Source organism: Trematomus bernacchii, unplaced genomic scaffold (genome assembly GCF_902827165.1).
Source record: "Trematomus bernacchii unplaced genomic scaffold, fTreBer1.1, whole genome shotgun sequence".
Taxonomy (NCBI): Eukaryota; Metazoa; Chordata; class Actinopteri; order Perciformes; family Nototheniidae; genus Trematomus; species Trematomus bernacchii.
The window spans coordinates 1,567,842-1,583,482 of record NW_022987851.1 but is presented as its reverse complement, the minus strand read 5'-3'; the positions used below and the strand labels follow the sequence as shown (position 1 = coordinate 1,583,482).

The following is a 15,641-nucleotide window of genomic DNA, read 5'->3' as shown; positions in this document are numbered from 1 at the left end:
ATCGTATTCAAGAGAATGGGACAGACTGACGGAAAACCTGATTACATTAGGCCTCTGGACATCACTGTTGACATCACAGAGACAAGATGAAATACCAAATCTGGCAGTTTTACCTGATGTGGAAGAGACCTTTGATATTGTTCATATCAATATCGTGATAAAAATGTTGTATTTTTGACAGTACGAAATTATAAAGTGTCAATGACAATTCAACCAACAAAATCACGGTGAACAGTACCAGTATTATTAAATTATACAATACCAAAGGAAAGCAGAAACACTTGACTGACCTGTCCTTCGCCAACACTATGTGTGTCGATGATGGTGACCACCCCTGGGTTGTGGGGGCTGCGGCGGATCACACTGTGAGGTGTGCCCTCCTCATCCGGAGTACCTGCTGGAATGGTGCCTGCCAACTGCGTGACAACTTTACCCACCATTGTCAGGCCTGTCTTTAAAGTCTGAAAGAAAAAAAAGAAAGTATAGAGGCTTAAAAATCTAACACCTAATGTCAAATATTAAATATTCGGAACACATGTTATAAATTGCATTTTGAGGTCACTTAGTTTGAAAGCTTTGGGTGCAATAAAAAATGAGCTGCCAAGTGAATGTGCAATCCCGTGTGTGTGTGTGTGTGTGTGTGTGTGTGTGTGTGTGTGCGTGTGCGTGTTCGTGTGTGTGTGCGTGTGCGTGTGTTAGTAAGGCTCCTCTGTGTCCGCTTAAGGCCCAGCCAGGGTGTCTGGCTCAAACACACCTCTGTGGCTCGATTGAGGGAAATGGATAGTGCTGCTTAAGTGGAGTCTATCTCACCTACTACACTGTCTTGTCTAATGGAGTCCAATGTGTGTGACCGTGTGTCTGTGTGTGTGTAAGCGCCAAAGGGGCCCCGGAGAGCCTAATCAGGCATTCAGACCAGGCGGCCCTGTCAATACAGCATGGCGCCTTGCTTTTGTTGGGTCTGAGGATCACCCACTGTCTGTCTTTGCCACTTGGCCGGGCCTTTTCTCTCTGTGTGTGTGTGTGTGTGTGTGTGTGTGTGTGTGTGTGTGTGTGTGTGTGTGTGTGTGTGTGTGTGTGTGTGTGTGTGTGTGTGTGTGTGTGTGTGTGTGTGTGTGTGTGTGTGTGTGTGTGTGTGTGTGTGTGTGTGTGTGTGTGTGTGTGTGTGTGTGTGTGTGTAAAATGCAAGAGGAGCCATCAATTATTAAGTGAGACGTTTGGCTCCTAATTGATCAACACTAATGTGTTTTCTAATCACTGCAGTTGAGGAGTTCTTAGTGGTAGTCCAAACAGGGGCTATTGATCTTCCAGTGGAGGGGGGGAAGGGTCTGGAGGCATTTCTTATTTGATGGCTGACAAAAACACATGAACAATCACACACACAGCTACGGCCTGAAGTCGCCATCTAAACAAATTACAATCCAATTTATGTGAAAGGTCTTTCTCTCTCATACACCCAGGAGAGCCAGGCAACAGCATTGATGTGATACACAAATTAAAGAGAGCAAATTTAGAACAAGCAGTCCAACTGGCCGCACTCTCAATTGTATCTTTCCTATAAACAAAAGCCATTACTCTTTAATGCTACCCACCCCCCGTGTTTTCCTGTCTCTGTACGTCAGCACTCAGAGCCAGCGTGTCGCGCCACAAGCCAGAAGGAGATACCTTGTCATCCTTATTGAGATATATGGTCCTAAATGAGGAGAGGGTGGGCAAGCAGACTTACTGTCTGAATATAAATACCCCCCAACCATTGTCTACCGCTAACAATTAGACTAACCTGTTAGCAACACAGTGGTCTTCTTTATTACATTATTATATCACGGTATTCAGCTGACGTCTTTATCCAAGCAATTTACATACACTTTAATACTGTAGTTTGCGTACGGGAGTTATTTGGGGTTAAATATCTTGCCGAAGGACACTACGACATGTTGACTTCAGGGGCTAGGGATCAAACCGCTGACCCTCTAATTAGTACTCTAATTGGTAGACGTATATATACCCACTGTGCCATAGTTGGACTGCTTTTCGATGTATACTAGTATTAGCTAATTATCAAATTTCACTCACATTAGCTACTAGCACTCATTTAGCTAAGGGTAAATGATAAAGCTAGCTACTTAGCATGTCTTTGCAAGCAGCGAATATCTACAAGGAATTATTTTCACCTGGTTTTAAAGGGTGTTGTTGGAAGTAAGGGAGCCCCATTGCGCCACATTTTCACTGCATGACTTGCTCTTTTGGTAGCAGTTCCAAGCTGATATTAGAAGGTGAAGTTGACTAACTGTAGACCGCTGATTGGCTAGAGAGAATCAACATCAGCGTAACATATCTTGCTCAAACCCACCATGTTTCAATAGCCAAGCTACTGTCAATAGCCATAGCCGACTATTCACTAACCACACACTTTTGAAAATGTCAATCTGTAAAACTAAGTTGTATGCTTAGCCATACAATTAACAAAGTCCAGACTGTTCCCAGATTGGTTGCCAATATTCAGCCAATGTAGCGTTGAAAATGCTGTAACCAAAGTTATACCCAGGCGTCACTAGGGCCATTAGCTGAGAATCATGCCTATATCCATTGTGGAAAATGAAACTGAGAACAGGGCCCGGTACTAAAAGTGAGTTGATTCGAGCCGAAACCATGCAATGGGAATGCGGCATAAGAGTCACTCTCGTGTTGAGATGAGTGAAACAAGACCATTGGAGGGAAACAGATTCCACTGGGAAACACAGATAGGCAGGTTGATGAAGTGTCTCATAAGCTCGGCACTAGTCAGCCAGGCGGGCCAGGTGGATCCAATCTCAGCACATTTACAGATGGCGTAGGCGGAGCTAGAAATACTGTATTATGTGCTGTTTTATCTGCTCAAAGGCTTTTAAGACGGACCAAAGGACCTGTAGACAGATTATAGCCAAAGTCTGAACATATACACTTATTTTCAAACTTTTAAGATGAAAGCAAACCAGTTAGAAGACAGTTGTTCTGACTTTCTTAAGGATACAATTCAATGAAGATGGATTAGCAGTAAAAAATATTGTAGGTTTCTTTTAGTGTCGAATTTTAGTATAACAAGTGTGTGTCAGACTGTTTTGCTTCCAACTCCATGTTTGCCCTGAAATTGTATACGATATCCAGGGAAAATGCCAACATTTTTAATGTAAATGGCGATGACAAGGGTTGGGAACATGTTGCGGTTCCTTCAGTTTTTTTTATTTCCATATGCAGAACAATTATATTGAAGCATGCGTTGGAAGTGAAATCCTTGTTTCCAATAATGCTCTTTAAAAAATTATCAAAAAACGTAGTAAAATGAGAATCTAGTAGATCAAATGTAGGGAATGGCAAAAATGAGAGAGAAAAAGAAATCAAGTTCATATCTTTTAAGAAAGATGGGAACAATTAGTGAGATATAAAACACAAAACGTTATTAATGACCGTTAATTAAATCCGTTATTTGTAAGGTATAACATTAAATATATTTTTAATCAGTTTTCTTTTTTTTCTGTTTCTGTCTTTTATTCTCTTTTTCTGATTCATGGATTGTTAATTAGTTATTTCATGTATTTTAGTTTTTACTGTATCTCATTGTGTTATGTATACACTGTTACCAAATACTAAAATGCTAATAAAAAAGAAAAGAAAATCCAAGACATAAACATGAAACTGCCCTGAAGTTAAAATATAAGAATACATTTTAAAATATGTAATTTAATTAGAATACATTAATTGAATAAGAATCCATTACAAAATAATATAAAATATTTTATTTATTTTGTAAGACTTGTGTACCTGTGTGCTGAAATGAAACAGGTCTCTGTAGGTATTGTTACTCACTTTAGCAGCATTGATAACTGTAGCTGTATAGGACTGTGCATTGTCACCGCACGCTCCTCCACGGGACTGGTGACACCGGATCAACTGCAAAAGAATCGAACAATTTACAGACTAATACAAGATAAATAGAATAAGTCTACCAAAAATGTAGGAAAATAAAAAATGTGGGGAAATTAACTAAGGAAATTGGTTTTGCTTTAAAAGAAACATTACCCAACCAAAAAACCCAATCTGAACTGATTTAATTTAAAATACAATATCACTGAAGTGGCTCCATACCAGTATTACTCTGACTGCTCCAAAAACTAGATTTGTCATTTCTGGAAATCCTTAGGCAGTCACACAAACAGTGGCCCCTGCTGTCAATTACTTGAGTGGGCCAGCACCAAAACACTATTATACATTCTCTGTATTACAGACTGTGCACTAAGGCATTCTAGTTTTTGTAAGTACTTAACAATCCCATTACGAGGAAGAGATCAGGACTCCTTTGCATCTGTTGATTTTCAAAATGTTATCATCTCTCATGGACTCTTTTTGGAATGAGTTGTTTATCCACACAGATTAGAGAGGCAGATAAAATGCATTTTTTGGATTGTAAATATGTCGCTTTTCTGATAAGGCACTTCCACAGTGCATGTGTGCCTGTGTGCCTGTGTGCCTGTGTGTGTGTGTGTGTGTGTGTGTGTGTGTGTGTGTGTGTGTGTGTGTGTGTGTGTGTGTGTGTGTGGATTACCTTATTCTCAGCGTAGGCTAGCCAGCGGCTTCCCAAAGCTATTGGATTTATGCTGGGGCCTGGACAGGGGTAGCAGCCTGAAAAGACACAAATATTGACATTGTCATACTGCAAGGGGTACCAATGCTTAATACATCATAAAAAATTACATTTTAGTAAATAAACGCATGAAGTTTGGAAGAACACATTAATGTTGTGTGTGTGTGTGTGTGTGTGTGTGTGTGTGTGTGTGTGTGTGTGTGTGTGTGTGTGTGTGTGTGTGTGTGTGTGTGTGTGTGTGTGTGTGTGTGTGTGGAGGGGTGACGTGTCAGTGGGCTTGTGTCTTTGAACAGCATGACCTAATGGAGACTGTGGTACCCAATAAATTGAGGATGGCTCCTCTGCTAAAAGACTAACACAATAATCCCTGTGGACACACACACACAGATAACACGGGTGTGTGTGTGCGTGTGTGTGTGCCAACATAATAATAAATAGCAACAAATAATCCTAACATTTAAATGTATTGGACGTTATAAGAACTTTATATTTCTTTCTTGTTTTTTTTACCACTCAAACAATTTTGAAAAAGCGCAATAGTGTGGATTGCTGAGCTCAAACTATCAAGATATCTATCACTTCTGCTGCATTATAGAATCAACCAAAAGAAGGCAAACATCTGCTTCTTAACAACTGAAAACATTATTGTTTAAAATAAAATATCTTATTTCAATGCAAGCAGATACAGACAGGGCCAAAAATGTTGATTGCTCCCACTGTGACGAAAGCACACAGACATGAATATCTAATGTGAGTGCGTGGAGGTGTGGGGAAAATGGTTTGCTGGTAATTACTGTGCTCTGGGAGCAGATGAGGTAGAGTCAGCAATTTAGCGCGCTGTGTTGGGAAAGGGTTCGGTTGGGGAAAAGTGTGTTGAGGTTAGCCACAAGGACTGCTGCTAACGCTAAAGAAGCCTTTTGTGCCTCTCCAAGGCCGAGGGGAGCACAGGCGGTGAGATAACGTGTTTCACATCCTGGAAGGAGAGCAGGGGGGAAAGCGGGAAGAAGAAACAGACATGATGGGTGGACTCAAAAGAAAAAGAAAGGGACAGCTCACACACACCACAGGATAAGCCTTGTGTGCTCGGAACAACATAACTTGTCCACCATCAAATCCCTGGAGAAAAAACAGACAGGAATGGCTGATCAAAGTACCTTTTGTGTACTGCTTTTACGGGTCAAACAGACCAAACAACGTTATGGAGAGGAGGCCCCTGCATTCAGAAGCGATTAATAACTATTGAGCATGTTTGGTTTCCTGTGGCTCAGACACTGATAAGGAAGGCAGGCAGACAAAGAGGAGACACATTAAAGGCAGCCAGTAAGGTCAGTTTACTACAGTCAATGACTTAAGTGGACGGCAATGGCCTTGTAATACAGTCTGGCCTTTCCTTCGCAGCCTCCTCGAGCGGACATGGCAGGAACAGCCAGGAAGATGCAAGAGCTGTGTTGTAAGCTGTTTCTAGTTTCAATGGAGGACCTCACATCTTGTTTTGATAAAAGCAGTTGAGTCACCAGGAAAAGTTTAAAAGAACCACACTGCAGTGGGCTGGTTACATTATAAGCAAGTTCAAGCCAAATCACAGATCATGTTGAGTAATGCTGGTATTGATTGGCGTTGTTTGCTTTTCGCTACTTCATACAGTACAGGACACTGGGGTTCAATGTGGACCAACATTCGACAAACATACATTTATTTTGGCACTACAATAATATTTTACATGTGATGACATTGTGATGGTTCCTGGGTTTATAATTCACCATTGGGGTGTAGTTGAACATCCGCAGACACAAAAACGTTCCTCAAAAACTAAAACAAATTTTTTAAATGATGCTTCTAAACTTTGGTTAGCATAGAACACTTCTATATAGTTGGATATAAACACACTTGAAGTTAAAAAGAATGTCTTACTTGTTACAAAGAACTTCTTCGTGAAGGTGCAGCTGTCAAAGGCAGCAATCTTCTCTTGTAGGCTCACAACAAGAATACTTAAAATAGAAGAAAATATTCAATTAGTACAAAGAAAAAAACAAGCTGATTTAAAATGTCATGGTATTGATTTAACAATCAGACGTACTGTTTGTTGCAGTTGAGATCATAGATGGGCGTCTTGAACTGAATTGATTTGACCATTTCCCCCGTCCGTAGAGAATACAGGTCAACGCAACAGTAGGGAGGGCTTGTCCTGAAAAAAAAATAAATAAATGCTTAAGTCGGTCTCGGAATAATTAACTTTGTCTCGTTAATAAAGGGTTACAAGGCAGGATAAATACACTAGTGATGAAAGATAACCGGCACACAATGACCCTCATTTTCTTTTCATCGTACCATACACTTCCAAACAAAAATGACATATGTGACAATCTTTCTATTAATAATACATTTCTACCATATCTGGCGACACATCAGATTCAAATAGAACCCCCATCACTGCAAGCTTGACTTGAATTTTTATATAAATGTCTGTTTGTTTTCATATAGGGTTATATATGCTCAGATCAGAGCCTTGTAGTTTAAGGAGAAAAAATCACCTATTTTCGATTCTGGAAATTGACATTTGAATTGTTGTTTGCATAGAATACTACTATATTGTTAGATACAAAGGCAATACTGTGTAATCTCTGGGACAACAATAATTGTATTGTGTAAATAAGAGAATGTTGATCTACAAATGAAATGAAAAAACAATAGAAATGTATTGTTAAAATATGATTTAAAGCCTTTCCTCTTTATGGTGAGACAGAGATCTGCCTCTACCATTCAAAAATGTCAACACCTTCAAACAATGGTTAAAACCAAAGGAAAAAAGTGGCGCGAAAGGGCAGTTTGAGAATAAATATCAGAGTATAACAGAGCTGCTTTTGCATTTTAATTTAAAGGTCCCCTATTATACTGTTTTTCATCAATATATAATAGGTCTTAGATATATACAAAACATGTCTCTGAAGTGTTTGGCTCCAAATACCCAACATATCATTGCAGCATCCCATAATCCCCTCTGTTTCAGCCCTGTTACAAAAGTGCTGATTCTCTGTCTGTTACTTTAGATGAAAATAAGGCAAGGCAAAGCAAGGCAAGGCAAGGCAAGGCAAGGCAAGGCAAGTTTATTTATATAGCACCTTTCAACACAAGGCAATTCAAAGTGCTTTACAAAAAAATGAAAGACATTAAGAAAATGGCATTTAAATTCAGTCATTAAAAAGAAAAGATAATAAAAGAAACATTAAAAGAAAAAATACATAAGTAAATAAGGAGCCCCTCCCCACGCCCCTCTGAGAGATATTTGGTTAAAAAGAACACAATGGTGCTCGAGGAGGAGATTCAGGTGATAAGGTGGGGGGGGTTACCTTGATTGGTGATTGGCTAATGGTTACACAAGCCAGAAAATCGTTATGACATCATAAAGTGGCCAAAATCTGATCAGCTCAGACAGGTTTTTATATAAATGGATCAGGACAAAAAGTGAGCTAATTTTTTTTCCTGAAACTTTCAGAATCTCTTTACACAGAGGGGACGTAGAAAAGACAGGAAAAAGTGGATTTTGCATAATAGGTTACCTTTAAGTTCATGAGAAAGTGTTATATTAACAAAAATGTTTGCAACAGGATTGGCCAGGTGGAAGAAGTGTGAAAGTAAATTCTATTAAAACGGCGCTCTTAAGCTCACTTTAATCATTTTTTACACAAAAACCAAGTTCAAGACAATGAAAGCCTCCAAAGTAGATCTATACCAGGGCTCTCCAACACGTCGATCACGCGAGCTACCAGTAGCTCGCGGGCAGCTTTTCAGTTGCTCGCCGCTCGATTATCGATTATAGCATTTTTCGGCCGTGGCTGGACAATAACGTTTTTTTATTTTAGAATTTGTTCTGTCACACGAATATCAAATTGGTCGGTGACGAAGAGATCAAGGAACAGACGTGACAGCGGCACAGCGACACCACACACGGAGCAGTCTGCTTTCTCCACCAACACCAGTCCAGAACTAACAGCAGAATGACCCGCTCCGCTCTGAATCAGGCACTGTCGCTGCGGCTCAGAGACACACGAGGGATTTGTGTTTTTTGAAAAACACTCGTTATCGTCATGTCAGGCCCCCTCCCTGAAAATAATGAGTGACAAGCTGATAGTGACCCGATAGAAACTTTATTATTCACTTAATCACTGATTGAGATATAATGAAGCTAACTTAATCTCATACATTCATGGGATTTATGTAACAGTAACGGGCCGTCTCCACGGCAGCGTTAAAAAAATCTTGGAGGTGGGCGTATCTGAAGCTTGGGGATTTTTTTGCGATCAACCAATCACATGAATCTCCCGCCCGCGACATACGAAGCCAAAAAGCCCGAAGTAAACTGGATATAAACTCCCCAAAACAGGCGAAAACATACCACTGTCTCTGCCACCTCCCTCCATGCCTGGCTCCTCCGGTTTATATCCCGGTAGGTCTGGTCATAAAGCACCGAGTGATTGATTCGCTACCGCTAATTTCTCCTCCATTTTTTGGAATATGAGGAAATGACCTGCGGTCTGGCTCTCCCAGCATACACGCCGTTTGATTGGCTAGAGCTTGAACTGTCAGATTTGCGTACACGGGATTTGATTGGCTGACGCTTCCTCCTCAGCTTCAAAAGTTGAACATTGTTCAACTTTGGATCTTGAAAATCCTGAGAATCTCCGCTCGCCTGCCCACAATGCATTTTGGCGAAAGCGAAAAAAAGTGACGTCACCCCATTCAAAGTGAATGGGCAGAAGCGTTTCAAGATTTTTTAACGCTGCCGTGGAGACGACCCGTAAGACAGAGAATGTAAGTGTGCACCCACATGCACTATTTTAGTTTTTATAATGATGTTGTAAATACTCCTGTTGTCTGCTGTGTTCAGACTCAAGTCCTGTGTGTGATGCCACATTCAGGACATTCAGTGTCTTTTTTTTAACAGAAGACCGTAGCTAGAAGCTGCAGCTAGACTGCAGAAGTATTAGTTTTTTGTTTTTGAGGATGGAACCATTTTCACACACAGATATAGGGAGGCTAGACCTATACAATTAATTTATTATGGTTTATAATTTAATGTCAAGACGAAGAAGAAGAAGAAAAAGATGGCTGAACAACTGTTCAGTGTCAATCCTGTGGAGATCTCCAAAATAATGTTCAGCTTAAGTCTCAGCAAAACTCACAACATTTATGGAGCCTTGTAGACCCCGAAAACTATAGAACATTTACCAAGCAGCACTGAAAATGTCTGCTTTATTTGGCTCTACTTTGTGAAGCAGCTTTTTCTGACATGAATGTCATGAAATCTAAATACAGAACAAGAATGACTGAAGAACATATAAATGACTCTATTAGAGTGAACCTAAGTGGGTACACTCCAGCATACACCTCTATGGTGGACTCCATGCAGCGCCATTCATCTCACTAACTGTGAAAAAGAGTGAATGCACTTATTTTACACATGTGCCATAAAATGCTTGTAAGGTGGTGATTAAGGACACTTATGTGAATGTTCAGTGATGTACTTACGTGGGCCATAATAATATGTGAGAAATGTTCGTTTTCTTGGAACTTGATGTGAAGTTAAGATTTTTGATAAGCTTTAGGTATTGCAATTTCACACGTGTACAAAAGTATAGCTTAATTCAACTGATGAGCGCTATGTGAATAAATGTAAGCGATGTGATGCAAGTAGCTCTTGGCCACTTTCATTTTTTCAAAGTAGCTCTCAGATGAAGAAAGGTTGGAGACCCCTGATCTATACGGACCAATAAAACACTTTTTCTCATTTCACATTTCTCGTGTCTTACAACTCATTATGACAGCAGCTTCTTCATTTTTTCACCAGATGCCTAAAGTGCAACACCCCCAACCCACGGCACCAATGCAATAATCGTATTGAATAGAACAGGGAGGTTGCATTTTTGTTTGACATAATGCCTTTGTCAGACGGAAGTGTTCCAATGGGAAAAGCTCTGAATAATGACTCTTTAGCTAAAATAGAAATGTTTTAAGAGTAGCTCCATCATAAATTTGTCTTGCAAAAAGCTAACATTTTCCTAACGTTCACAAACAGTATTTTTGCAGCCTTTGTGCAGTAACTCTGAAGACCCCTAGGGGTCACGGGACCCCTGTTGAGGACCCATGTGATAGATTAACCAGCCTTTCCAACGTTTTTTTCCTCTTCCTTCCACCCCTAAATTCTTCCAAACGTTTCCATGATGTTTCTACGTGGTCTGTAATTTATCATCCACTGTCTTCCAGTCTTTTTTTAATGAGAGTTTACTAATTTACTAAAGCCCCATATTATCAAAAATGCTCTTTTTCATGGCTTTTAAACATAAATATGAGTCCCCGGAGTATCAGAAAAGAGGGAACCAGATTTGTCTCCCCTTCTGACCTGAACAAATTATTTGTATGTCATATTCAGGTTCCAGATATCAGTAGAAACACCTCCAGCTAGATGATGTCCCTGAGAGAAGCTGCTGGATCACTCCTGCCCACCATGTTGTTCCTCACCATTAACACATCCCAAGCAAAGTACGCCTCTTGTTCTGTTGTTGGCATCGACTTTACCAACAAAAGTCATATTGGACAGCAGCATAACTGAGTGAGCCCTCAAAACGCTAGGAATGTGAATGTGTATGTTTTTGTGTGTGTGTGTGTGTGTGTGTCTCCCTTTATTTCTTCGAATGTTAACTGGATAATATAAAATAGGTTCCACAGAAAAAAGTTTTGATGAATTTTTCGTCCTCATGCTTAACGTCTCTGTCAACATTGCAGAGGTCCCCGAGCTGCGAGCACAGCTACCATTATCAATCAGGAGTACAGACATTAAGATTAATACAAACATTTCAGCCGACGATAATTTACTTTCAGGAGGCTGTATCATCGATTTCCGCATTATCAGTGTCCGATCAATCTAATTCTAAGCTCTATCCCGAAAAATGGGCCTCCGGAATTGATTCAAAGCGACCATGATAACGCACTATTATAGAATCAAAATGGCACAGGGTTCAATTGTTTTGCTTTTGCAGTATTTTAAAAAATGACCCAGTTCTAATGGAGGCAATACAAGGTCAGATGTAATAGGATTTCCTGATGCCGGAGACGTTGGGGCGTAGGTTGAAAGCAAGGCTAAATCACAATTATCATTATGGATCATGGAGGGATGTCAGTCCTTGCACATGTTAAGGTGACGCCGAGCACCATTTCCCAGCTCAGTAACAGCCCTATTATGATGGCCCTATTAGATCAATGTGTCAATTACTATTGCTCAAATTGGCCCTTGGATCTGAAAGGATACAAAATTAGGGAGTTGGTGGAAAGGAGGCTTGGCTCATTTACTTCCTCTGATAGGACAAGCAGCTACTCTAGAAATTAAGGAAGTAATGGATTGTCCCCGCCAGATACACAAAAAGCTAAAATGATAGAAGAACATTGTCCCAGAGAAAAAAAAAAGATTCTTCAGGTTCAGCTGTGCTTTTGTTAAATGGACAGAAGACATAGTAATGTCCTCATAATGATAGTGTTTAATACTCCTATTAGAATGTTTTAAATACTGTGTAACAATTCGAACACCTGGCTCTTTGTTGTGATATGTCTTTTTGAAATATAAACGGCTGTTAAACACAGATGGGATTTAGGCTGATGGTAGAACGCCGGGTCAGAACTGACTTAACACTTTGAGGGGTATTGGCTTTGACTCATTAGCAATGATCAGTGGTACCTAAACCTAGAAGGGATCCCTTAAGGACCTGCTGAGGACCCACCAAGGGAGGTAGAGTCTATAGATTGCTCCATCTGTCCATGCACAGGACCTATACACATTACGTCTGAATACACAAATGCACAAACACATGGAGTCAGAAGAGGTTGCCTTGTTTAACGGCTTTAAGACACCTCAGCAGGGCCCACTATTTGAACTGGCACTTCACTAGGGAACAAGTCCACACCGTACTTTCTGTCCGATTGGTACTTGAACCGGCAACCTTTCAATTCCCAAGTTAAGTCCCCACAGACTGAGCTCCTTTTTTTTTTAATTCAAACCACCTAAACAAGAAACTTAACATTTTGTATGCCTAGAAACAGAAACAAAAACTGGGTATGTTTTGAGGAACAGGATCAGCTGATAGATTGCGGAGGCGATGTTGACAGCAAAAACACAGTTGTGCCTATTCTTTTTTAAAAGAGCAACAGCCGATGATGTAACATAACTTCATCACTCAGTGACAGACTTTTACATTTATAGGGCTGGCCCCCACTCTTCTGCCCTCCAGGGAAAATTAGCGAGTAGGGCCAAGGTTGCATGCAATGGTGAGTGTGGGCAATACAGAAACCACCATTGCTTTACAGGAGAAATTGGTTATGAGAAACAACATCAAACTATATCAATTTAGTATATAGTATAATATATAATATATAGATATCGATATCGGCTACTACTAAACTACACAATACTGCGCATCCCTATATGTTATCACTTGCAACTCTAGTATTGGGTATGTCTTTTGTATCTGTTTTTCTGTCAAACAATGATTACCATTTTCACCACCATTTCAGCATCATTCTTCTGAGCAAGTAAAACATTTTTTTTTAAATGCATCTTCGGGAGACCATGAAGATCAATACTTAATTTAAGCCAATCCATCCAACAGATAATAAGTGATTTTGTCCCAAAAATGTAAATATCGATTAGACATGGATTAGATAAAAATATGTGGCAATCTAATGTTTGTAGAGATATTCAGTATGAACAAAAGTGGTGGACTGACCAACCGATATGCCATAGTATGTAGTATGGCGTCAAAAAGGGATTTTAAATTCCTCAGTATAAAGCTACCAGAAGGAACAACTGCTGAATCCATTTACATTTGGATTGGCCTTACAGTAAACCCGGTCTTTTGGCCCTGTACCAGATTTGGACAAACTCCAAACAACACAAAGTTTAATGTGAGTTTTACAACCATGTGTAAGTCTTAATTTTAGATATGCAGCTGTTTAAAATGTCCATTAAGGACCATTATGGAGGGCAAATGTCTTATTATTATGCCATTATCATGAATCTAGTCTGTGTATTTCTTCCTAGATACAACATGTTGACATCTGTTATTTTAATTTCCACATCAATGCTGTACTTATTCCGGAGTACTTTCCCTCTGGAGAACCTGCAAACATCATTTTATGAATGTGAACTTAACCAAGGGATCAAAACCACAATATTTCATGTGGCTGAGGAAAGGGTAGATGGAAGCCTGAGGAGGAACTAAAAAGCAAGCAAATAAATTAATTTACAAGTTATGGACGTCATCACATTTCCGACTGCAAAGTTTTACAATCTTCCCTAATATGAATGACAATTACACGCTGTGAAAATGCTTAAAAGATACAAGTTGGTTTGGAAGATATACGCTAGCTCTGGACACTGCTGAGGAATGGTATTTCAACTTAGGTTCAACTGATGGGAGCTTTTAAATACTGAAGCCAGACATTTAAGACTACTCAAATTTACATTTTATAGGCCTGCAGTTCTTCTTCTCAGTTCTCCCTAGAAATCGTATTCATGGGAGAAATAAAAAACACTGTATTAACAAATTAAGCCTGCAGGGCCATCAAACTTTGTAGAATCTGAACCCGTTCTTTTAATTCTTTAAATGTTCTATTTTATACCATTAACTTTATCAGAACATGGAGTTGTCTCCGTTGTCATGGCATCATGTATTATCTTCCCATTTGGATGTTTCCTTTGCGTTTTAAGGACCTGCCATTTAGTACTTCTGCATCTATAATTCCATGGCAACTGGGAAAGAAAAACGGTATTGTAATATTAATTTGCTTCTTCTTGGTATTTATTTTGTTTTCTTCTCACTTCAAACGCAGCCCCCCCATTACAAAACAAACACTGGCCACTTCAGAGCCTGAGCCTGATGGAGCCTGGAGGAAGCCATAGTAATTTTGGCAAGCTGCAGGCATTAATACGAAAGTAATTAGGGGTAAAAAGTTCAGCTCCAAGTCTGCAGCGCTGGAAGAAAGACATTTCCCTGCCGTTTATTACTGAACACACAGTCTAATGGCCACTACACGGCATCCTGCATGTGTGAATTTGGGAGTGTTTATGTGTGATTTTGCTTGTGTGAATGCCTTGCGTTTGTGTTTATGAATAAAAGCATTACACTCTATATAAAAGTAAAGAAAATGCAAACAAAACCATTAAATCTGACTGTACTGGCTGAAAAACAGGAAAGACAAGAAGTACAAAAAAGTACAACTTTAGTGACTACCCAACAATAAATAGTATAACCAAAGAACAAATTCAACATTAGGATTGATGTATATTCAGTCATTAAATCCATCTTAGTCCTTCTTTCTGTGTCAGCAGAGAAGTGGATATTAATATTCATAACCCAAACCATAGCTTGTATCGGAACCAATGTTATCAAGTTTTGCCTTGTGTGCCAATTGCTGTTTAAATGACAGTAAGTGGAAGCACTTGGCTGAAGAAACATCTGCTCAAAATTGATTTATTTATTCTGCTTTGATATCTTTAAACTGTATCTATAAAAGTTTGTGCATGAGGATAAAGGCTTGATGACAGCTTTAAGCCCCGATACAATATGTATGTGTAATAATGCAAATTACCTTTACATTATTAAGGCGGAGGCTGTTTGCTTTGATAAAACCATTTAAATGTACACACTATCATAGTTTACTGGCTCAGATGATTGGCAGGGAGCAAGGTAAAAACTAAGCCGAATCAGGGAACATATCTATGGAAAGCCTCAGAATACCTTCAATGAATCATCTTACTTAACATGGGGATTGGAAACCCTCGTGCCTCAGAGGAAGACTTCCTCAATTGACTTCTACCAGCGGACGATTGATTCATATTGCTTTACTTTCACCGATTAAAGTACAATTTAGGATGACTTTTTGTAGTTTCCCCATTAATGGAGGTTGTTTTCCATGATTTCACATTGAGTGTTGGGGAAATGAATGAATATGAGCATTTTCTCGGGCATCTTTGACTGAC

At 39.6% G+C, this 15,641-nt stretch overlaps 1 protein-coding gene across 2 annotated transcripts in view; it reads right to left on the bottom strand.

Moving 5' to 3' along the window:
• Positions 1-15,641, bottom strand: part of bcas3 (BCAS3 microtubule associated cell migration factor) — a 325,389-nt gene that overhangs the window by 286,588 nt on the left and 23,160 nt on the right. For both annotated transcript variants that reach the window (XM_034113221.1, XM_034113222.1), the window contains exons 8-12: positions 6,693-6,800; positions 6,527-6,603; positions 4,577-4,653; positions 3,841-3,924; positions 291-461 (exon numbers count right to left, since the gene is read on the bottom strand). In XM_034113221.1, the coding sequence (XP_033969112.1) occupies positions 291-461; positions 3,841-3,924; positions 4,577-4,653; positions 6,527-6,603; positions 6,693-6,800 (517 nt within the window). The remainder of the gene's footprint in view (positions 1-290; positions 462-3,840; positions 3,925-4,576; positions 4,654-6,526; positions 6,604-6,692; positions 6,801-15,641) is intronic.